This window comes from Pelmatolapia mariae, linkage group LG7 (assembly GCF_036321145.2).
Source record: "Pelmatolapia mariae isolate MD_Pm_ZW linkage group LG7, Pm_UMD_F_2, whole genome shotgun sequence".
NCBI classification, from domain to species: domain Eukaryota; kingdom Metazoa; phylum Chordata; class Actinopteri; order Cichliformes; family Cichlidae; genus Pelmatolapia; species Pelmatolapia mariae.
In genome coordinates, this window is record NC_086233.1 from 32,537,617 (window position 1) to 32,562,557 (window position 24,941).

The 24,941-nt window shown below is 39.6% G+C and overlaps 1 protein-coding gene across 4 annotated transcripts in view; it reads left to right on the plus strand.

Moving 5' to 3' along the window:
* rxraa (retinoid X receptor, alpha a) overlaps positions 1-24,941 on the plus strand; it is a 103,613-nt gene that overhangs the window by 41,605 nt on the left and 37,067 nt on the right. For all 4 annotated transcript variants that reach the window (XM_063478837.1, XM_063478838.1, XM_065471556.1 and 1 more), the window contains exon 3: positions 20,378-20,616. In XM_063478837.1, coding sequence (XP_063334907.1) covers positions 20,378-20,616 — 239 coding nt within the window. The remainder of the gene's footprint in view (positions 1-20,377; positions 20,617-24,941) is intronic.

The following is a 24,941-nucleotide window of genomic DNA, read 5'->3' on the forward strand; positions in this document are numbered from 1 at the left end:
GGTATACGTGTGTGTATGTGGCTTTGCATATTTGATATGTTAATGTTCACTGATGCTGTGGTAAAGTCTTTTTGAATCTTGTATATCAAGGCTCCTCGAGATCCTTACAGTAGATGTCTTCTATAGAAACATGGCACACCCGCTCGTTTTGACAACAAGGTAACAGTACTACAAGTGGAGTGCATAATGACTTGTTTTATAGCATATAAGTATATTAAAAGTACTAATTAATGCTCTGCAATTCCTCTCTAATGCTTTGCACTAGGTAGGGATTTTCTGTGTGTGTCTCTCTCTCTGAGGTTATGCCTTCAGCTCCCTTGTTCCTCCTTGAGCTTTAGTGGAATTTGGCTGATGTGCGCCGAGGGGAGGAGAGGAAGGAGGCGCTCATCTTGTTTCAGTGCTTTATGAGTCTGACGTGTTCGTCTGTAATTGCAGTTATGGGTGATTAAACTCTCAATGCCCCTCAGGATCCACAGCCAGCTATCAATCAGCGTCGGGCCGAGCTGCACAGCACTCAGATTGGTTCCTCTGTCTGTCTGTCAGATATCCTGCTTCATGCCGCTCTGTAACATAGCCGTATAGCGGAGCTGTAGTTTGCTATTTTCAAAATAGGCAAACACATGTTACATTTCGAGTTTAATCAAGTGATTGTCAGAAAAGGGGAATGAACTGCAATTTTTCCATGAGGTGTCATCCTCCCTTGTTTATATTTTTCTGTTTAACAAAGCTGAGGCTTAACAAGCCTTAAGATAAGTCGGTTTGTGATTTCTTGACTTTACAGGTCACTTGCCAAGCAAAGTAGCCACTTAATGGTTAAAAATTTAAAACATTTTCTTTTTTAGTAGTTACATAAATACATAATATGACATGTGCTATTAAAATTCCATTGAATAAATTGAGTGATTAATTATTGTTTTTGCTCTTTTTTAATATCCTCCTCGTCTATGTGTTTTAGATACTTGCTGAAGCATATATGCGAGGCAAATCATCTTTTATAATTTAACTCTAAAAGCCGATGTGTGTGGGTGGGTGGGTGTACGTGGGGCTTTTGAAATTAATAATCTGTTGATGGCTTCATGGTATCTTTTATGTTTATGTATTCATACCCGTGCTGTCATGCATGGCAAATCATTGCAGTGTGTTTGCATGTGTGGTAACATATTTATGACTTAAAACAATTGGTGGGTAGATAGGGGGATCAGGGGAGTTGGAACTTAGGCCTGCTACTTGCTCGTCTAATTGGTGAGTGTTTGCATCTGTGTGTGTTTATGAAAAATGTGCAACTTATCTACAGAGGCAATATACAACCGCGGGAGTCTTGTCCTCCTCACTATCCTCCTCTGACACTCCAATGGCAAGAGGACAGCATTTTCTCAGCTGAAAGAAGATGGCAGCCAGGCATCTGAACATTTCCTATCGCAAGGATTTGAGTCCAAGCAAAACAGTGTGTGTGTGGTAAAGAGGAGTGTGCCTGTTTGTGCAAGTTATCTGCCAGTGACCTCCTCCCATTAGTTTGCTGACTTGGTTGAGCCCTTGTCTTCTGTTGAAGGTTGTGTGTTTTCATTTCTTTGTCTCCTCCTCTGTGTTGTACTTCTGGATGCAACAAGGATAAAGAAAAGAGTAATTCACACCCTCGTTGCCCTAAGGATCCTTGTTAGATATGGCAGAGTGACCTCACAGTGGAGGATGCAGTGCCAAGAGGGCAGGAAAAATAATTTTTGTCAAAGCAAAGGCAGAAATATGAAGAAAAGAAAATAGATTGAAGTGAAGAAATGACTCCTCTTGCACCACATCTAAAGCCTTCGCCTAGACTGGAGTATCTGTCTGGGTCAGTTCAGGCCAGCCTCGGTCTGTAGTGTAAAGGGCGAAGTCTGTAGAAGTTACAGACTGATTCATTTGTGAAAGCCCACATGGACACTAAACAGTAGGAATACACTAAGACCTCATACACAGTGCCATTTTATTTTTTGCATACTTGTCACACTAACATGTTTTAGATAATCAAACAGATTTTAGTATTAGACAATGATGACCTGAGTAAATACAAAATGAGATTTTAAATGACAATTTCCTTTATTAAAGGAAAAAAGCTCCAAATTTACATAGGGCCCAAGCCCTACGTTGAAAAGCAATTGCCGCTATTGTTAAATCAAAGCTAACCACATTTGTTTCTTGGAAAGCTGAGTTCAATTTCACTAGTCACAGACGTGTTGATTCAAGAAATCACATACATAGAACCTGTCTGGTAAAGTGAAGTAGGCTAAAAGATCTCAAAAAGCAACACATTATGCCACGAGCTAAAGAAATCCAAAAACAGGTAAGCAACAAAGTCATTGACATTTGTCAGTCTGGATAGGTTTACAAAACCATTTCTGGGACTCCAGCGAACTACAGCGAGAGCCGTTATCTACAAATGGAGAACAGTGGTGAACCTTCCTATGAGTGGCCAGCCTACCAAAGAATGTCTCAATGGTCACGAAAGAACCCAGAACAACATCTAAAAAAGTGACTCACTTGCCTCAGTTAAAGTCAGAATTCATGATTTAACAATTAGAGATTCGGCAAAAATGCCCCCCAAAAAACCCACTGCTGGATTCTGATAATTCTTGAAATTAAGAAGAGGTAAAAAAAAAAATGAAAATGTTAATTGGTGGTTCCCATCAAGATGTAAAAATATTCTATCGACGACGAGACTTTTTATTCCCGTTACATCTGGTGTAAAGCTAACACAGCATTTCATTAAAAGCGCACCGTCAAACATGTACCTGAATGATTTGCTGCAACACACCAGCAAGTATACCTCTGAATCGCTAAAAAACAACAACCCAAAAACAAATGAAGGTTTCAGAGTGGTGATAGAAAAACTTCCAATATGGTTGAATTAAAACAATTGTACAAAGAGTGGGATGAAATTCCTCCACAGCAATGTGAAAGACTAATTGTCTGTTATCCCAAATGCTTGATTGCAGTTCTTGCTGCCAAGGCAGGCACATCCAGTTATTAGGTTTAGGGGGCAATTGCTTTCTCATTTATAGACCAGATTGGTCCTGCGACTGACTAGTGACTCCACCCCACTGTTTGCATGGATTAAAAATAAGGAAAAAAATTAGGAAGGGACAAATACTTTTCGCAGTACTACAGACTTGGTGTATAAGTGAGTATTTAAATTTTGTTTAATAAAAATAAGAAAAAATTGTAAGTGATAGGGTTGAGTGGTATGTTAAAAGCTTCCAGTCAGCCAATGTTGGTCCATCAACCAGTAATTCCCAGTGTATTTGCCAACAGCTAATGTATTTATCCTCTTAACCCTAGTATGCTGGATTTTTACCTCAATATGAGCATTGCTTCTGCATCTTATGAGGGCTTGAAGTTTTCTTTTAAATGTTTTTTTTTAAATATTGCAACTTGTGTTTTTGAGTCTATCAGTTTACTTTTGCTTTTCAGTGGGCAAAGGGAAAAAAAAGCCCTTTAAGTTGGTGGAAAAACCCAAGCTGAAGCCTCTTCTGAAAGTTTTGCTGGGCAGCATGTGTTTGTTGGCAGACTGCCAGTGAAAATGCAAGAGAGGGGAAGTCAGCAGACTGGCTGTCTTCTGTTCACTGTTGTTCAGATTGACTCTGTCAGGCTGGCCTTTGAGGCCTGTAATCCAGGTGGTCTGTTCTTTGCGGCGCCCGCTTCCCTCCTCATCCTCCCTCTCTCCCTTCACCTCCACTGCCCCATGCCCACAAACACGCCTGGCATCAGCGGCTTCCTCTCTGAGCAGTGGTGTCTTCCTTCCACCAATCACATGGCTCTGCAGTTATGGGCACATTGGTGTAAGCCAATGAACGACACCTGTTTTTCTCAAGAGTGGTTCTACATGCCAGTCATAACACCCACTTTATTTGGCCTCTGTCACAAAGCCAATCTCAACACGTAATTCATGGGCATCCAGGCCATGAGAGGCACAGGCAAGAAGAAATATGGATTTTAGCGATGGGGAAAGGACCTTCTCGAAAATTACTTTCCCAGCACAAATGTCACAGAAAATCTGTGTTGCATCATTGCATCATCGGAAAAAAGTATCATGCAGTAAAGGAACCTTTTGATAGGACTGAGGGATCATTGTTCGGTGGTAAGAGTGGATGAATGACTCATTTTCTGCCTGAAAGCCTGAAAACTTTTCCCATGTTTCTGTGTACACCTGAGACTAGTCGAAGGGATCACATGTTTTAGCTTTTCCAACATGTATATGTTTTATTTTATTACAAAGATTTTCCTTTTTCAAGCCTGGTTAAAAAACATATAGTAACTGTCACTTAAGAGCTGCTGCAGTGTTGTCAGTCGATGCCATTCAGATTTCTTTGCACTGGCCAAACGCAAACAAATTCCTGAAAGCTTTGAAAAAGTCTTTGTGCTTCACCAAATAGCTTGTTATAAGGGTTTATTGCCTGTCATTGTAATTTTTTCTTAAGGTCAAGATTATGTATCAGATGTCTGCTTTTACACAGTAACTTTTTTTTTCTTTTCAATAACGTTAAACGACAGCAACCTGTGAATTTATGTGGTAAGTTTAATCTGGCTCTTCAGCCTTCGGTTTATAATACTGTACTAAGACCTCACTTTAATGATACAAGTATTAAAGAAAACATATAAAGTGTATTTCTTTACCAAAATGGAGAAAAAACATTTGCATTAAAAAAAACTATACTTTTTTGTGCTTAAACTGTTGATTAAATATCTGACGCCATTGTAACCAACTCAATCTGACAAGACTTAATTTGAACAGGCTGCTTGATGGAGGTCATGGTTCACTAATGTTATGTTTATAAGTTACAATTGAAAAATTAAGCAGGGCTGTGAATCTGTTGGAAATAAAGAAGCACTTGCAATTGTATACAAGCATTATTGGAGGTTCTGCTTTAGCTTAACTCCCCTTAAATTTGGCTGGTCTTTGGCTTTTTCATCAACATTACACATTGTTTTTGGTGTTGGGCTGCATATTTTTTTACATTGTTCCTTGAAAGCCACAATCTTCTGGACTTTCCAAGAATGATGTATAGGAAGGCAGAGAAATAACAACCTTTGTGTGATTAGTGCTCTATAGGGGACTTTTATGTAGTTAACATGAACTTTTTAGAGTCCATTGTAACCTGGACCAAAATAAATATTCAATGGTGATTTTATATCTTGTGATTTTGATTTGAAAAGAATTCGGCTAGAGTATGGTATACCAATTGAAATATGCAACAATATATTTTTGGGGCAGTTGTGGATGACAAATAAATCTTCAGTGACCAAGGGCAGCTACCGGCCTTGAGTTGCTGAAGTTGATAACAGTAAATAATAGTCCTAGTTGCATGAACACAGCTTTGAGAGTCATTTCTATTACATTCTTGTAAAATAACCTTGACTGGGCGCTTTAGAAAACATGCAGAGCATACATAAGTGCATAGAATCAGTCAGTGGCAGATTCCTCTCCAACACCTCGAGATGCATCCGACTCCATTGTGTTTTTGTTTTGCTGATGCTGTGTAAACACAGGCTAGTAGTGGTAGTCGCATCCCTGGCAAAAGAAATGGGTTTTATAATGAAAGAACATGTTCAAAAGCACAAACATTAAGAAATAGAGAGAGAGCGGGAGACAGCAAGGCTTGGAAGCTGATCGAGGTATCAGTAGAGAGGAAAAAGAACTGGCAGCACTCTAACCAGTGTGTCTTCCCAGGACATAAAAGACTTGCTGCTCCGAACTGGGATTATCCTCCACCTCTGGGGAGTCCCTGTGATGAGCAGCAAAGGCAGAATAAAAGATGTGGAAAGAAATTGAAGGAAACAGTAACAGAGGAGAGGAAGTATGGGGAAAAATTAAATGTGAAAGCATGTGCACTGGGGAGGGGTAAGACACATGCATCTATAGACTCTGATCCACATATATGCCAGCTCCACTTAAGGACCTGCAGATGCTCAAGATGCTTCAGTTGACCGTGTTTGTGCTTTCTTCTTTTTTTTTTCTGCAACTTCTCCTGACCCCATGAAAAATGGCCCATGCTGGTAATTCAGCCATGAGCCATATCCCTGTTTGATCTAGCGTCTTCCTGAAAATCATCTCTCCAGGCTCAGACATTTTAAATCAAATGTGATCCTTCCTTTCTAGCAGAAAATACTTGCTGCAGATGCAGATTACAAAGGTCTACATTGCAAAAACACAGATCTTAAGGATACCTGAAGAGAAATCATTTTGTGGGTAATGGGTAATGGGTCCACCTCTCCAACATGTCAGTGAAATTCAGCATATTAGTCTTTGCAAAATCTTGCTAATAGGCAGACAAAAACACAGCATATGGCCATGACAACAGATTGGCTTTCACCTTGATTTAAGGACAATTGTCTCTTTCATGAAATTTGCGGTGTTTAGATTTTCACTTGCTTAAATAAAATATGAGTTTTAGAACCAGCAGTGTCACTAAGCAGCTCTTTTGGAACTTGGCAGCTGAATTAATTGTTGGTTGGAAATAAAGCATTCAGGGGAGAAACGTTACGCTGTTGACACAAGCTGTTTGAGTTGTCCATCTGACTTATTTTGTTAATAATGGGCCAAAAGGTAATTGATTTTGTGTGTACTGGACAGACTGTCTGTGTGCAATAGAGCAAGAGAAGGGGGCGGATGGAGGCGTGGGGGTGGTAAGGTTGGGCCTCAGTCAATGCAACTATATTTTCATGATTTTGCTTGTTTGTCTTGGATACAGCGTGCCTCCGATCCTCTGGCCTGCAGAATTTTGTGTTTGTTTTCGGTGAGTCAATGCACTGATCCAAAGTACACTCCTCCAGTGACAGAACTGACAGAACACACACGCGTGTTCTTCAGGACATACAACCTCTGGTCTTATTGGAGCGCGTGTGTTCCCACCCAGTTTGCGAGGCCTCTTCCTGCAGCACGTACACACATAGTTTCCCATCACCCTCCGAGCGGCCCCCAGTGTTTTAGGCTTTCTCTGAGAGACTTTCTCGCACTTTGTTTTCCTCCCCCATTTGAATCTCTGTTATCTATTTATGAATCTCTAGCACTCATTCCATGTGTTCATCCATCGATCAGTCCATCTCTACCCATCATTCCCATTCCCTTCATCTCTGGCTTGTTCCCCAGAGGAAGAAGGAGAAGGAGTGGGAGGTGGGAGTAGGGCAGTTCCAGCTTACGGCCAGGAGCCAGCTCCTTCTCCATTTGGATTTCATTACAAACAGACCAGCACCTCACAGCTTACAACAAAAGAATAATAATCATAAGGGGAAAAATGAGAAAATAAAAGGTGGGTGGAAGACATCTAAAAGGCTTGTAATACAGTCAGTATATTTAATCTTTCCGCTGGGGCGGGAAATAAAGCTTTGGTGTTGATTCTGTGTCTCAGAACTAAATGTGAACAATCTATTTTTGTATTTTTGTATCTAGATTTGTGTAAGAGGACAATTACCATTTTTATAGGCTGAATACTGACTCGGCAAATGAGTGCAGGGAGGGTGGACATAAGGCTCTGTGTGGGTCAACATCTGCCTTGGGCTAATTCCAGGTGTTGCAGAGAGTAAACAGCCACATAAACAGAGCCTAGACACACAGTGTTCAGCTTTTGAAGTGTTTCAGTGGTTCCTTGACACAAATGGAAGTCGTCAATCGCCCACTGTCTCCAAACACGTTAGGAAGTGACAAATTCCTCATCCTGATGTCACCAAAGGGTAGGGACAGTTTGTTTTTGCCGTCCTGGTAATTGGTATAATTAGTCATCAGTCACTGATGGCTTTATGACTCCACCGTAAATACAAGACACACCTAACATTTTCACTTCCACTCCTCCACATATAATGCTGAATTTTTTTTAATCTTCTGCATTTACATTTTCCCTGCTAGCGGTGTTTGTATTAACCTTTTAAAGACTGCTCTTCGTTATTTACTTAGTTGTGATGGCTTTTTGCTGACTTTTATTTCAGAAATTGCAGAAAAAGATCAGTTAAAGTTCATTCATTCATTCATTTTTGACTAGCCTGAAGGTGAAATACAGAAATCCATTCAGCTGTTTAGTTGGTTTAATTATATGACTTTATTATTTGTAGTGTGGCTTGCAGTGTTCTTAAAAAGAAATACTGGCCCCACAGACCTCAGATAACTTTAGTTTGTGTAGTTGTACGGCATCATTGAGCAACCACTTATTATTTTAATTGTTGACACTGGTGCTTTTAGGCCCCTCTTATAGTCTATGCGCAAAAATAAACCACTTTGTTCTCTAATATTTTCTGAGTATGTGTATATATATATATATATATATATATATATATATATATATATATATATATATATATATATATATATATATTAAATTAATGTCATGCAAAATTTTCAAGGTTTGTTTTAGTGTTTTTCTTTCTTTGTCGTTCCACAAACCATTTTCATTTTATTTCATAAGCGTAACCTTGCAGAAACATGACCCTTGTTTGAAATGATGAATGCATAATTGTGCCTAGCTAGGTATGAAAGTTTAAAAAAAATTGATCTGATTCTTTGTACCCGCTGTTGCTAAATTGCATTCAGTCATGTGCTTTGCTGTCAGCTCATTATCTCTCTGTGTTTGTGTTTGTAAGTATATACTCGGTCGTGCGCCTTCAAGTGTGTTTTGGCAGTGAGCAAGTCAGATAAGGGCCTGTGTTGTGATATTCATCTCTGGGCTCAACAAAAGAGGAAGTTCAATGAATCAGAAGCTTCCTGGCTGTGTTGTATTTCCCCAGTTACATGTATTCATAGCAGTCTTGGCCATGAAACCTTAAATGTCCTTAAAAGGTTTAGATACTTTCTTTTTTTTTTTGCTTTGCAAATCTTAATCATAGAGATTTATAATATAATAAAGCAGGTGGTAAAGGTGATGTTTTCTCATCATCTTTTGTCTGCAAACTTCAAAAATTGCCTCCAAAACCTCCACATTATCTGATTAAGGTCATTCAAAAAGCCTGTCAGTCTTTACTGTCTTGAATATTACTGACCTCTTTTGACTTACTAAGCTGCTGTGGTAATGAATACTCAAACAGAGCTGAAGAACATCAGTTGCAGTGTAATCTTCTTCACCCGACAGCTGCTCTGCAGGCTGCAGAAGTAATTATCGCTCAATGCCATGTCTTTGATCAACTGGTATTGTCAGTTGACGTCTATGACATAAGCCACTGACCAAAGCACAGCAAGTGAGATATATTCACTATGCTGGCTGTCATTCATTTGTTGAGTACATTTCCTTCACAGTAGCTATGTTGCTTTCATTCTTTGTGCCTTTGGCCTTTTTACTCCATTTGTTGCCCTCTTCACTATCTCTTGGTGTACTAGTTTTCTCCTCACAGTGAGAAACGTGTGTAAATGAATTTGGTGTGTAAATAAAGCTACCTACTATAGTTAGTACTTCCAGTGTGTTTGCCTTTCTTCAAGTAAAGCAAATACAATTAACTTCAGCTCAATATTTAATCATCAAATTATAATCCGTAACCAGCTAATAGTCCCATATCTGCATGTACCTTGAGCAGTTTTGCAGCCAGATTAGATATTAATGATCCTGCACTTGTGCAGGCATTAAAAACAAAACAAAGTAACCCCTTTAACATTCAAAACTTTTCATCCTTCATAGTCATTGGAGTAGGGGTGGAGAAGTATTACTTTGGGGGTGCTAATATGGATTATGGAATTGTAGATAATCCTATGAAGTCTTGTGATTTGTGTGTGCAAATTTTTTGTTGCTTTTTTGTGGTCTGGATTTGCTTCCTCATGATATTGGCGAGATTACATTAAATTGAGGGTGCTGGTTGCTGTTGATTTTTCAGAATTTCTTGGGTTAAATCTTTATGGTGTCTATATGGCCCTAGTTGAAGACACGTTACAAAGAAAGTCTTCCCTTCTCATTCTAGCAAATCACTGAGCATGACTGAATTTACAGTGCAGTTGACAAACAGCCACCAAGTAATTCCATACTTAAATAAAGCAATATGGGAAGGATAAGCTTGGTGATTAGTAGGTTAAAGAAAACACTTTTCCAACTTTCCAAGTGCGCTCAGTCACCAGGGTGAGTGGCATTCACATGAGGCTCTAAGCATGGAGCAAGGTTTCTAAAGTGTGTCTTTACCCAGTGAAAAATATGTTAAACTAAATTTGATGCTCACATTTCCTTTTGTAATTTCTCAGGTTGTTCAACCATTTGCATTTGGCTTTGCTTCAAACTCTTCAGATCTGCCTTGTTTAAAGGTTAGACCAGAAAGTTACAAGCAGTGTGTGAAATGATCTGTATATAAGAATTTGGCCCAACCTCAGTCAACTGTACCTCTGTGCACGAGCTGGTTGGTGCTCTGCGTGGAGCTCCCAGGGAGAGATGGTATATCACCTCAGAGCTAAAGAGAACAATTAGGCCATAACAGCAGATCATAGTGTTGGCAGCCGGGGCACTGTTAGCAATAGTGCCAGTAATCTGTGGCTTAGCTGGCACCTAGCCACATCTAGCCACAGCTTCATGGCCTCTTCAGACACTTAAGAGTCACTGAGGGCACCAGCATGCCCTAGGAGCTGGCTCTTTTATCCACATGCTATCAGGGAAATGAACTGAAATGGGAGGAAAATAAAGCCTGTGAGAGACAGAAAAGAGTAAAAGGGAGGTGGGAGGGAGAGAATTAAGTCTTTAATGAGGGCAGTTGTTTCAGCAGGCAAAAAGAAGCGGGTTATATCAACACAGTGTATCAAATGATGGCTGTTAGCAGCCCACCTACTGTGAAATTATGGGTGGCCTGTTTTGGTTCTTTTCTGCCACTTATCCCACATTAAGGCCTTTATCTGTTGCTCCTACACTCTCTTGTTTAATCTACAAGTTGGTTCATGAATCCCAGCAGATGCGGGCTTAAACAGACAGTATAAAGAGAGTCTGGATACTTTTGATTAGCACTGTCATAAAGATCGAGGTATAGTTGCAGCTGGCCTGTCTGATCATATCATCTAGTTCCTTGATCACCATGTGGCTTCTTGCACTGTCCTCAATCCTCACTTACTGTATTGAGGATGGAGGACTTAACTAATAAAAACTGAGATAACAAAAACATGTAAACACGGTATTTTGTTTTATCTTGTAGCATAGTGTTAATTGTGCAAGGAGTATAATGAGCACAAAGACCACAGGAAACACAGGACTAAGAACAAAAACCCATTTAATGAGCCTATAATACACCTTTCTAAATTCATAGTCAGCAGAGATGCTGATAACATTCTTTTGTCTGCAACCACTCGTTTCTAAAAGTAAGACAGCGTTAAAGAAGTAACACGCAGGCGTGTGTGAGAAATACCATCCAAACTATTTTTAAGCTATAAATGCTTAAAAGGCTTTCCACTAAGATTTACAAGAAGTACATAATACATAAATTCTGTTATTATTTATTGACTCATTTATTGCATCAATCCCACTCACTGAGTCATCAAAATCCTCAGTGTGCAAATGGAAAAAACACAAGGTCAAGTACCTGTAGAAGTTCACATCAACAGAAGAAAGAGGGTTTATTTCAGGGTAAAATATTTGGTATTTGAAAATAAGTAATATTTTTAAAAATCTGCTTCAATTAGCTACAATATAATGACTAACTATTTGTTATGCAGTTTCACCAGTGATTATTTAGTTAACGTTCTCTTCTGCTTCCCTTTATATATATGGCGCCAAATAATAACAACATTTGCCTGAAGGAGCTTTATATTGTAAGGTGAAGACGTTAGAATAATAATTATGGATTGCATTTATATAGCACTTTTCTAGGCACCCAAAGCACTTTACAATTCCACTATTCATTCATTCTCACATTCACACACTGGTGCAGGCAGACCACAGTTGTAACCACAGCTGCCCCGGGGCAGGCTGACAGAAGCGAGGCTGCTATATCACGCCATCGGCCCCTCTGGCCAACATCAGTAGGGTAAAGTGTCTTGCCCAAGGACACAACGACCAGGACAGAGAGAGCTGGGGGATCGAACCGGCAACCTTCCGGGTACAGATGAGCTTCCTAACCCCCTGAACCATGGTCGCCCCTAATAGAGAGAAAACAGCAACAATCAAAAGGTCCCCTTTGAGCAAGCACTTGGTGACAGTGGAAAGGAAAAACTTCCTTTTAACAAGAAGAAACCTCCGGCAGAACCAGGCTCAGGGAGGGGCGGCCATGTTCCGAAACTGGTTGGAGGTGAAGGGAGGAAGACAGAACAAAAGACACACTGTGAAAAAGAGTCAGAGATTAATAATAACTAATGATTGGTGGAGCTTATCCTAACTGCCCTACGGTGAGAGGCGGGCACACCAAGTCACCAGCCTGTCGTGGGGCTAATAGAGAGAGACAGACAACCATTCACATTGTTGGGCAATTTAGAATCACTAATTAATCTAAGTCCACATCTTTGCACTGTCGGAGGAAGCTGGAGTATGCTGTTTTAAACCAAGGACCTTCTTGATGTGAAGCAACAGTGTTAACCACCACGCCACAGTGCTATATGAACAGCTAGTGCTTTTATTTATAGCTTAAATTACTTGCTTACTTACATTTTTTATTAGATATATGAAAATTCCTCGCTTATCCACATTTTTTGCATCATTGCAAACAGAAGTTTTCAGATTTTTTATGCTCCAGAGCCAGAACAGGTTGTTTACTAGTGGAAAATGCAAATAGGATTTTTTTTCCGTCCAAATTTCAGAAATTTTATTAACATAATAAGTTTGTAAAACAAAACCTTTTTTTAGTAGTGTGCGCCGATTCTATGCATAACCGGTTGATATTTCATCAGCCAATCACAAGCTCGCTCCCTACACCATCTTTTACACACAATAAACATACACACACACACACACAGCCCCACTTCCTCTCTCCTATCTACAGAGTAAACATATCAGACTCAGATATTTACACTTTGGACATAACTGAAGGCACCAGATTAGTCTGTTTATGTAGTGGAAAACAGTAGACAGACATTTCCCAATTAATGAGCACACATGCGCACACACAGAAAGTGTGAAGCTTAATGGAGAAAAAAGAACAATGAATAATGATCTAGTTTTTGAAGCGCATACACAAAGTGGTTTATGGAAGACTGAGAAAAATATCAGCCCGCTGTCGTCATGGCAATAGAGACATCAGCAGTAAAAACTCTAAAAATGAAGCCGTAATACCAACTCCCATGTTATTTTGGGCTCTGTTTTTTTTTTCCACAGCCCACTGAATCTCCTGGGTTATTTAGTTGAATCTCTTTTTCCCTCTTCTCTCTTCTTCCTGAACACATCCGGAGAAATGCTAATGACTAGTGTTTCATTCCGGCTGCGCTCTGTGCCGCTCTGTGCTTTTCAAAAGTGACTCACCTAGACGATGTCCTAAAACGTTGTTCCGAAGAATTTAAAAAAAGAAAGAAAAGGGGAAAAAAATACTGCTTGGTGCCTCAAATCAACAGAAGGTGTGGGGTGGAGGGGTGCATTAAAAACAGGGCCCGTGTTATTGTTGACATGCCACCCTTTTATCCAGTTTTTTCTTTAGAGCTGCAGTTTACTAAAGTGCCACAGTGTAGGTGCAAGTGACTGCTTCGTTTATTGCAAAGTCGGTCTGTGAAATGATCATTTTTTTCCTGGCCGGTCTCTCACCTATGCCATCATTCCCCAACTTAGCCATAGCCAATCACGGTTAGTATAGAAAGTACGTCGTCTGTGCAAAGGATCTACATCAAACCCATTTGGATATTTTTTTGTTTGTTTTTGCATTTTTTTCTGCACTGGAAGACTGAACAAAGTCTTCAGAGAATATGGGATTGGACACAAGCTATAGAGGTATTAAACTAAAATTGGCAGTGGTGTATGCATCCTTTTGTGAGCACAAACACAGAAACAGAGAGCATTATGATTTTTGCCTACTGACAGTCAATTCTGTTGATGATGATTCAAGAGATTTAATAGCTAAAAGGCAACTGGACATAAAGTATGTGATTTACTGAGATTTATCTGTTCTCGCTTTCTGTTTTTGTAGCATCCCACGCCCTTGCGTTCTACTAAATCTCCACTGTGGCACTAGTAGATGAATAATAGAGGAGCAGAGTTAGGCATGGAATGAAAAATGAGCATCTGTCTGCCTCTGTATAGGCACATGGCTATGATTGTGAATGTGTTTTTAAAAAGGTTAGACAAAACAGGTTGTTCCGAAGTGAGGTGAATGAGACGCTGAGAGGACAAGCATATGAAGCCAGAGAAGTCATTTGTGAGACAGCAGTCTAAAGAAAGGAAAGACACACTTTTCATCGGCTCTCAGGATTGTTCAAACTATAGTGGTGCACTTTCCATCTATAATGCATCATCCCTTGCTGGTGGCAGGGGCAACACAATCTCATGGGCTCGTTAGGGAATGCAACCAATGGTGTTAGCTCTGAAGGCAGCTGAGTTATTTGTAGTCTTTATGTGAGAACAGTGGTTGCTTATCTTTTCATGTTGTCACAAGTTCTTATGTGCATCAGCTGCTGAAAATTGAACGGCAAGGGTTTTTTCCTGCTTGATTGTTTTACTTTAATGCTAACAAGCAGACTGATCCAGCATGTTGTTTGAGATGCTTTGAAAATGTTTAAATCCAAGATGTACACACAACGTAGACAAGTAAACTCATCAGATGTTTTATCAGGTAAACCTTGCTAGCACTGCGTTAATCCCCCTTTTACCATTTAGAACTGGCTTATCTCTTTGTGGCATGAATTCAACAAGGTGCTCTGAACAGTTCCAAACAGGTCCACATGGTTAGGATTTCTTTATATTTGAATACCTGTACCTCTCAGACATGATTTCAACTACCAGCAAATGGAGCAACCATCCAAAATTTAAGCGCAACTTCGTTTGGTGCAGTATAAGTTATAGATTTCTCCAGAGTAGGAGTAGGAGTGGTTAAATTTATGGAAGTAAAGATGATTAAATTAAAATATTGACTGTTAGAATGAGACTATATGAATGGGATTTTGCCCCTGCTGTCTACAATTACAAAACAATTTGTTAGCTTACACGAATGAATAAAATGTGCTGTCTAGCGTGTGCTAGCAACCAAACCCATCTCCGCGCCAGTTAAATCGCACCCCTTTTAACATCCCACTCACTTTAATCCTGTACAGACCAGAAATTCTTTGTACTGTTTACGCCAGTGCTGTTGTGCAGATAACAGATGGTGTCATTTTTTTTTCTGGAGAGAGGGTGGTCATTAATCACAACTGCAGCAGCTCACCTGTCAGAAAAAATGTAAACAGGTTGTTTCCAACATGTTCCTGTTTTTGCATTGATCTGTCATCTCATTATCCCTTCTTATCTGATTCTCATCCGTTTATCATCTTTAAACACACAAGTGAGTAACAGCTAGATAATAAATTGGCAAAATTTCCCCCTTGTAATAACACTCAACAGTAGAACGAAAGAGCAAGAAAGGAAAGCTAAAGGGAGGGAGGCATTGTTTAGATGTAGGAGACTTTTGAATGGAGTGGAGAGGTGATAAGTAGAGAACTTTGTCTCTGTCAGCAAAACAAGCTGTAATTTGCTTATTTGTAGCTGTCACTTGTTTTTTTGTGCCCGGCGATTTAGACAAATTGACAGGGAGAGCCTGCAGACGGCAACGCTCTAAGTGGCTTTCAGCTGTGAGTCACCCTTTTTTCTAAGTTGACGCTAAGAGAACCTGGACAGCTGCCACTCATTTCGTGAATGCTTCAGTATGCTTCACACTCACATACTCACTGCATGAGTTTGTGAGTGTGCTGAGCAGCTCCTTTAGTCAGAGACTGAAACACCCTTGCTGCAGGAAGGAGCGCTTTCGCAGATCATTCATCCCAACAGCAGTTAGACTCTATAACTCCTCAATCACGATGTCATGACTCACTGGACACTGTGAACATCCACGGTCACCACTTCATGCATAATGGACCTTCTATGTGTATGGACATGTGCAGGTATATATGTATGTATATGTATACATATGTATATTTAGTGTGTACATGTGTGTGTGTGTGTACATGTCTATACATAGGAATAGTAGTGGTACAATAGTTATGTTAAGCTATATAGTTTATGTCTTGCATAGTTCCACACCCATATCCATAATCACATACTGTGTATGCTACTGTTGTATACAGTGTATTATCTTACTTATTTTTTCATTGTTTGTATTTATTTGTATTTTTTGTATTTCCTTCTGATATCTGTACCTGAGCTGAGGAAACGCAAAAATTTCCCCGTCGTGGGATCAATAAAATCTTATCTTATCTTATCTTAATTTTTATTTTAGCTCTTACCTGCCCTGCCCTTTTTCAGTGATTGGCTTTGCAGTCACTCTTATCTTTTGAACAGGTTTATTTCATATCTTGCATACAGTGCAAACGGCTGCCAGAGGTTGTTTTTCCAAGACTGCTCACGAAGCATATTTCCATTTCAAGTTTAACAGGTTAAGATGGAATTGGCTATATGAAGAAACGCAGGCAGGAGTGGCAATGCTGCCCCCCCCCCCTCCTTTTTTTCTCCACTTCTTTTTCCTTGATTAGTAGGGCTTAAAGTCAAAGTGTTGGTTGAAGATTTAACAGAGATTCTTTGAGTTGTATTTTTGTATCCACATGACAATATTTACAGTTAACTGATAACAGAAACTGGAATTTGAGATCTTGTTGTATGAGCCGGAACTTTATCTCAAAGGAGAACTTGGCAAAGCTTAATTTAAACCTAAATGCACATGTCTTGTGTATGTACAGAGGAACCTTATTTCCATCTTGCTCCTTGCTTACTTTTCTTGTCCAGTCTAGTCATTTCTTTCCTTTCTTCTCTGTCATTCTTCTTGTTTTGTTTCTTCTTGATTCCCCTTCTCTCATTGGATCTTCCTTACTGCGTTTTTTTTGTCTTCTCCACTCTTCTGTCCTTACAACCACTCCTTGTCTCCTCTACTCTAATTTTCTCTTCTGCTTTCCTCTCCGGGGAGGATTAGGACAGAGTCCTTTTCATCCTGCTGTAATCCTACACTGGCAACCCAACTCCAACAAGAGTAAACATACACACGCATACTGTACACTCAAACGCACACACAGATATTTCGCATTGAGAAATCTTTATGTTCTGGGAGCTTTGTCCAAACAAGACCATCCACATACAATCCAGCGTGACCACATGGTTCGCTGCTTGGTCATAAAGAGGGGGAACAGTAGAGGGGAAAAGTGTTCTGCTTTGGATTTTCCTCTTCTCCAAAAGCTGTCGGAAGAAAGAGGGACATAAAGAATGAATGGGAGGGGAAAAAAGAGACATAACAGGCGGATCTACCTCCCAGCCTGTCTCTGTCATCCCCCCCTCTAGGTGGGGCCTTGCTGGGATTCTGTTTGCTGAGTCCCACTCTCCCCTACCCTCCACCCCCACTGAGAGCTACAATGGCAGATTGGCAACTCTAATACCGCCACTCGTTTTATCTGCTTGAATTGAAACCCAGTTGGAGAAGGGTTATGGGAATTGCTGACTCCAAAAGCGCTAGCTAGCTATTTATTTATTTATTTTGGAGCTATGTGTGTGTGGGCACATATTTTTGGAGGAAAAAATCTAATCATACAGATAGAAGCTCAAGAAGTATCAGTCATGGGATTCAACACTGAAGTAACATAGCTAGATACAGAGCTGTTATTAGCCCATTTTTTAACAAGGATGTTTGTTTATTTTCCAAAGGATAGGGTGTTTCTGTGTGTGTGTGGGTGTGTGTGTGTGTCGTTTCTAACAGGAAGTTCTTTTGAGTCAAGCAAGATGTGCAGGAAGTATTTGGTTTGACTCAGCTGAAAACTGCACTGGTACTCAGTGCAGAGTGCTGCTACAACCAGTGCTCCTGCAAATGTATTTTGTAGCATTTTTTTTAAACGATTTGAGTTTGTATGGCTGTTACTTTGCCTACGTAGCAATAAAAAGGATGGGGAGAATTCCTAAAAGAAACTAAAGTTGCTAATCTCTGCTCTTAACTAGTTTAGCTATCTGCTTTTTTCCACTGTGCAGAAAATAGAGGAACCTGGTCACGTACGAAATGTGGGAGCGTGATAGACAAGCCACACTCCAACTCATTACATAACATGTGTCCATGCTCCCACTGCAGAGAGCAGACAGAGCGAACTTGCAGTGTCAAAATAGGACAGGGTATAAAGGAGGGTATTTAAGGACATCAGAGAAACTGATGTGAACCTCAGCTCTCTAATGCCAGCTATAAAAATGGATTGAGAAATTGTTGTAAGTTAAAATACAAAAAGGAGGGAATGTCTTTGGAGACACTGAGATATGTCACTATTATTATTATTATCATTATTATTATTATTATCATTATTGTTATTATTATCATTATTGTTATTATTATCATTATTGTTATTATTATTATTATTATTCATGGACATTTTTGCAACATTTAATTGTTCAGCATTTTGCTTGCAAAACTAATTATGTGAATCAGTTACTGATAAGGCCACTGTTGTTTGACAAATTATAATGTCTATGAATACATTTATGTTCAAAAAGCTGGTGTGTCTTAAAGGTGTGTCCCTTTGTGGGACATTTAATGAATAAAAATGGGGTCGATGGATGTGAGATTATAAAAAAGAATGATGGAAGCAAAGGCAGGCTCAGTCATAAATGGAAAGTATGCAAGACTGAACTGCAGTGTTGAAAGTTGAGACAGGAGGTTTGTTATCAGTACACATACAACAAAGTTGCCAAAGTCTCAGTGACATAGCACAGTATATCAGTACTTCTTTGCTAATGTTCTCGCCTGTCTCATATCTTCTCTGTTGACAGCTGATGGAAAGATTAGTCGCTCAGTCAAGATAAAGAGTAGCTCTGATGGGGGGGGGGGGCTGTGAGCGCAGATGAGCTTTTGTACACATGACCTTATCCTTATCATTCTGACTTCAGTCTCAGTCACTGCAGGATTCTCCTCAGCTGTGGTGCAAGGTCATGCTTGTCATTTTCCTGAGCCCACTACTACCCCATTCATAAGCTATATGCAATATAAATCCAGTGTATATCCCTGACCTCGTAGATGCCTCAAGGAAGGACTTCAGTTTACCAGAACGAAGCAGTCTGTGAGAGAGCAGCAGAACTGCTTTGTAAAGATAGACAGTCTTTTTAAGTGTTTACCATATCCATGGCCCCCCATATCCATAAGTCTCTACTGTCTTTTATTTCTTTTAATGTCATACTTGTTTCTTTCCTTTGTCTCAGTTTCATTGTATATCTACGTTTGCCTTTACTTCACTGTGTGCTCTGCTCTGTGTTAAGCATTATACACATAGCTGAGAACAGGATTGACTGTTAAAGAGAAGACCATAGACAGTATAAAAGGGGTATCTTGCCACCAGGACATCACCTACTGGTTTGTGAAGTCCCACTTAAATCTGTGATTTCAGCTTTTTGGCCATAGCCATCTTGGAAACCAGATGTGGTGACTTAGGGATGAATGAGATTGTGAAACTGTGCACTCGCTGGCTAATGATTTATGGTTGACAAATCATTAGCTAGCAAGCCTTTCCTGGATTATTCTCCTTTGTGACTCTTAGAAGTGGGGAAATGGATTTAATCTTCTGTTCAGTTTGACCTGAGACTAGCAGGTGAGACTCATCAGGAAAGTGTTTAATGAAGTTGCAGATTAAGAAAGCCGAATGTCACTTTCCATACACTTCTAAGCAACCAGAAGTCTTTTTTGGAACTACATGAGTTTAAGGCACTTCTACGCTGGCTTCACTTTTCAGACCTGGAAACTATGTCCATTTATGGTTGGTACATTACTTGGAAGTTTCCCAGGATATGTTAATCCATCAAAAATGATGGTGGAGAAAAACAACAGAGTAAAGAAAACCAACACCCGGTTCATGTACACAAGCTTTTCATGACATTCTGCCCATACCCACAACCCTTCAGCCGCTAACTTTGTGGTTTTTCCACTATTGGTGATTGTTGAATTTAATTGTCTTAAGTGTTTTTTGCTGAATTGTCCATTTTCCTGCACAGCACTCACATTAAAGAACTGCCTTCACACTTTACCAGATGTGCTAGGCTTGCGGTGCCAACGACCCTGGCTGGGAGAAACCAAGTGTGAGAGCGTTGTTTTGAAGAAATCTGAGTGTTTATTCAAAACTTAGTTATCAAAGTGGCTTTTTGGTCCAAATTGCGAAGCCTTGCATCAGGTTTTTCCTGTCTCATTTTGATTTGAAAATCTTATGAAGGCAAAATCAAAAGACCTTATTATCATAAGAAAATATGACGGGATGGTAAGAATTACCCGTGTTTATTATCAGTGATTTTCTTTGCTCATTGGAATCTTCAAGATAAAATGTGTAATCTTTCTGGGGGGGGTTTTTCCTGAACAGATTCATCAGGCCAGGTGACCTCTTCGCCCTTGGGATCACCAACCTCCCACCGTGGAATGCACCCATCTCTACTCAGCCCAACGTCCATGGGGCCCTCAGGCCCTCTCCACTCTCCCATCAGTACGCTGAGCTCTCCAATGAATGGCCTGGCTTCACCCTTCTCTGTCATCAGCTCACCCATGGGCCCTCACTCCATGAACTCGCCTGGCATGGGCTACGGTCCTAGCGTTAGCCCCCAGGTGAGGCCTGTTAAGAGACTCACACTTTTAAAAGTATATATTTTAAGGATGATTATATAGAGAGTAGTTAAGTTATCTGCTCACTTTCTGATAAACCAAAAGATATATTTCTTTCATACTCACAGCCATAGCTGTTGCTTGCACTTTCTAATACCTGAAATAGTTTAAACCTGGAACTCTCGTGGTTAGCCCAAAGGTTTATAAATCTGACAAACTGTGGGGAGATGTCCCCAGATGGGGTAATGAAGTTTCTCATGTGATTTGTTGTTAGCAAAAAATATATTTATTCCCCAACTAATTGCCCCTTGGGAATAAATAAAGTCTTTCTGATTCTGATTCTGGAATTGGCTGGATGAATTTGGTCACAGAGAAGATGCTGGACCGAAGACCTCCTACTGATAGCTTTAATTGCTAGCAGAGTTCCATGAATGTCTGTAGTTTCTCATGTTTGTTTGCAAAAGCTTGCCAAATATTGGCCAAGCAGCAGTATTACTAAGAAAGTGCGAAAGAACGGGTTGTGAAGTTGTGCCAACATGTTTCAAAACTTTTGGTTTGAAGGCAAATGGTCTTCATTTCTGGTTTATGTCACACTTTTCACAGTTTCAGTACAGCTTGGAGAGCTTGGACGGTGTTTGTAGACAGATCCATCACTTTCATTCAAATTATAGGCGAAAGCAATATGCAGGTCTTATCTTCCCAGCAACTTTTGATCAACCTTCAGCAACTTGCAAGTGGTCAGGGAGTGCTAAATTATCCCTCACGGTGAGCGGTTGCTAGGTGGTCACTGATCAGTCTGTAAGCCAGGTGTGACTGGGACCTTATTCACTACATCTTACACTGTCAGCAGGATTTTCACATCCAAAATGTTGTCCAAAATGGTCAACGGGTGTGTGGTCTGCAAAATGTCAGTAGAACCACTGCAGGGACAGTGTGGTTTATTTTTGTATCAAAAGGGAAAGGAAAAGGTTTGGAGAACTTAGACTGCTGTCTATATGTTGTGTTTTAATAAAGAACTGACAGTTTTTTTGCGCTATAGATTGATGTAATCTCTCATTATAGACCAAATTCTGATTTTCATTAGTTTTAATTACATTTTCATTTGAGGTTTGAGAGTCATGCACATCATGGGTTGCTTTTTTATTTTAGGCAAAGTACAATATTGCAAATTTACAACATTAATAGAACCAATTCCACCTGTTTCCCCATATAGATTTAAATATGATGTTACTCCAAAATGCATTAAGTTACTTTGTAATTTTATTATTGTGCGTTTTAACAAATGTTTTTTTAAAGTTAGCTGTTTTTGGAAGAAATGTGATGAAGGAAATTAAATATCCATTACCATATATCCAATATCCATAAAGTGGATTTCATATATTCTATAATTGTAATTCAAATTAAAAACAAAGAAATAAATGAGGAAAAAGGTGAGTTACTAGTAGCTGGTTGTTTTGTTGGGGCCAACAAGAGGCACTTACAAAAGGCAAAAATTTAAGTTAATGACCCTTCCACAGTTTTACCTACTGAAACCTTTTACGACTTTTAATTCTTCTATATAGATATTGTTGACCAAAAGTTTTGCTACTGTCCATTTTTAGCGAGGGGCAAAAGCAGATCTCTGTAAATGTGAGGTGTGGACTGTATTTATTACACAAGATCAAGAAAAAAAAGCTTCATAGCAAGAAGCTGTAGTGTGTTTAGAGTAAAATGAACATGCATTAATCCTACATTTTTCATACTCTAAGAAACCAGAAAGCCTTCATCCTAGGTTTCAGGAGGTTTTCTGTGTGCTCCCTTCCAGATCACAGAGAAGTGCAGCTGCCCTAAGCCAACCAGAAAAACCATTTACGTATATCATGTCTTGCAAATTGCAGTCACATGTTTCAAAAGTGCAAATTACAGTCAAAACTTGCACACTCACACATATATGCACACATATCATTTTCATAAGCCAGGCCCCAGCAGACAGAGACCCTGCTCTGACCCTGTGGCACAGTTAATCAAGTCCTATTCAACTGGGATTCCACACTACTTTAGCTCTGTCACTCTTACTTCTATATCTGAGGCATATTTTTTCCCTGCCATATCTTACTCTCGTCTCTTTCTATTCATCCATCCTTTTTCTTTGGCTGTCCACTTCCCCAGTCTTGTTCTATCCTTGTCTCTGTCACAACATCTCCATTTTCTCCCTTTTCTCTGTCTCTGTCATTTTTGTTCCATCAATAAGCTTTGGTTTCTTTGCTATTAAACGCACACACACGCACACAATTGAGACATCAAAGCATACAGTGGCCCAGTTTCCGTTTGGTGCCATATCTAAAATTGAAATAGTTTCCCCCCAAAATGTGGTTGCTGCCCTTCTTTATGTTTGTTGATTTTTTTTTAGTACGCAAGCAATGTGATGCTTTTTTTTTGGATGGGCTCTCCTCGCTATTGTTGAGCTTATCTGTGCCTTCTTAGTGAAAGTGTCCCACATGTAATGGAGTTTAGAGTGGATTAGGAGCACTTTGTGAAAGCAGCCAAAATCTTTCATTGCTAGAAAGCCCCCCGTCCTTCTCCCCACCCTTCTCCTTCTTATTCCTGGGTACTTTATGATTCCAACACTTTCATCTGCACTGCCATTTCTGTCCTGGAGGGCTATTCTTTATTTGCAGGTGAAATTTTTAGTTAGCAAAACACTTTGGTGGGTTCAGCTGAACCTGCAATGTTTTTCACTGATTTAAATTGTGATGATAGTGAGGCACACGTGTGGGGGTGGAGAGCTGATATTAGACTATGGTGGATTTTTAATTTGTCCAATTGTGGGACAGGAGACTTGAGAAAGCTGAATGACACTGAGGACCACACAACAACCAACTGAGCAGAGAAACAAAAAGAGCTAGTTAGCAGTTAGCTCAATCATAAACCAATCAGATGCCTGAAAAATTAAAAATAAATCATGAAATATACTGAAGCAGCTGTCAGTGTACCAGGTTGTGGGGAAAAACTGCTCTGTCTCAATGAATCTTTTACACGTGCTTTAGTGTTTTGATATAACTTTTTAGGTGTACACATTAATCTTAAAAATATGTTTACATTATGGCATTCATGAAAAATATCCTGTGGTGTCAGCATAGAGGGGTATTTTTGTACCGCCTCACAGCCAATCCCACCATTTTTAGTAGCTGTGTCAAGAACCAGTAACAATTGATTCAGTTAGTGCCAACAGTTTTAATACTGTACTTACAGTAATTATAGCTGGTTTAGTATTTACAGTGCTGTAGTGGTTAATTTGTTGAAACGGTTGATGTGAGGGCAAATGCGTCCAACAAACCGAAGGTTGCAGTACTGGTGTGATTTAATTGTTTCTTTATTATTCAAAAAATAATGAAAATAAATTTTTTGTAATGTTTAAATAACTTTAGATAACAAGAAAAAATATCATTTTGGCTGACTTTTTTGATTAGTTTGTCTACAAGAAGCAGTATACACACAAGTATTATGCTTAACTAAAGGTGTATCTGCATACTCTATCATTTATATTGCAAAACTTTAAAAATAAAATTCTCATTTCATTAATGCTAAAGAATAAAAAAAGGAAAAACAAAAATGTTATTGTTGACACCTGTGTTTTACATATTTCGAATGCCACCCAAGCCCAAACTGTACAGGTGGCCTCGTAAACGGTTAACTATGAGTGATTCCATAACCGAGATTGTTGAGGCTTTTTGCTGCTGCTCAGCAAAGGTGGGGAACAGTGGTTTGATTTGAAAGTGCAGTGGCTTAGAGCATAAAGATGATGGCACTGCCCTGTGGTCGTGAGGCGCGGCACTTCTGATAAGACGTGATTTGAGTCAGACGGCATATGCCACTTACACTTAACACTCGGCTGACTTGCTTTTGTCAGGAGCAGTTAACTGGAACGAGGTCACAGCTCAGCCTTTTTCACTACTTAACCGCCCAGACCAGTGTGAGACCCTGCCTAAGCTAACGGCTCACAATGCACAGGCGTGGACACACACCAAACTGCATATACTGTACTTTCTTTCTAATGATCATACATGCATATGTAGTATTATAAAATACAATAATCACAAGAATACCTTATTTGACCATCAGCTGCACTCAGCAGCATCTTCCAGTAGAAAGATTAGATTTATAGATGGACATGCACGGTCAGGTGGTAATCAGGCTTACCTACTTTGCCCTAAAAGCTATATATTTTTCAATAAAAAACAATGTATAAATGAAAAGCAGCAAGGTTTAACTATCCTCTACATCAAAGGTTTAATTGAAAACATGATGAAAGCTTGGGAGAAGATGAACAAAAGTCCTATTCATACAGG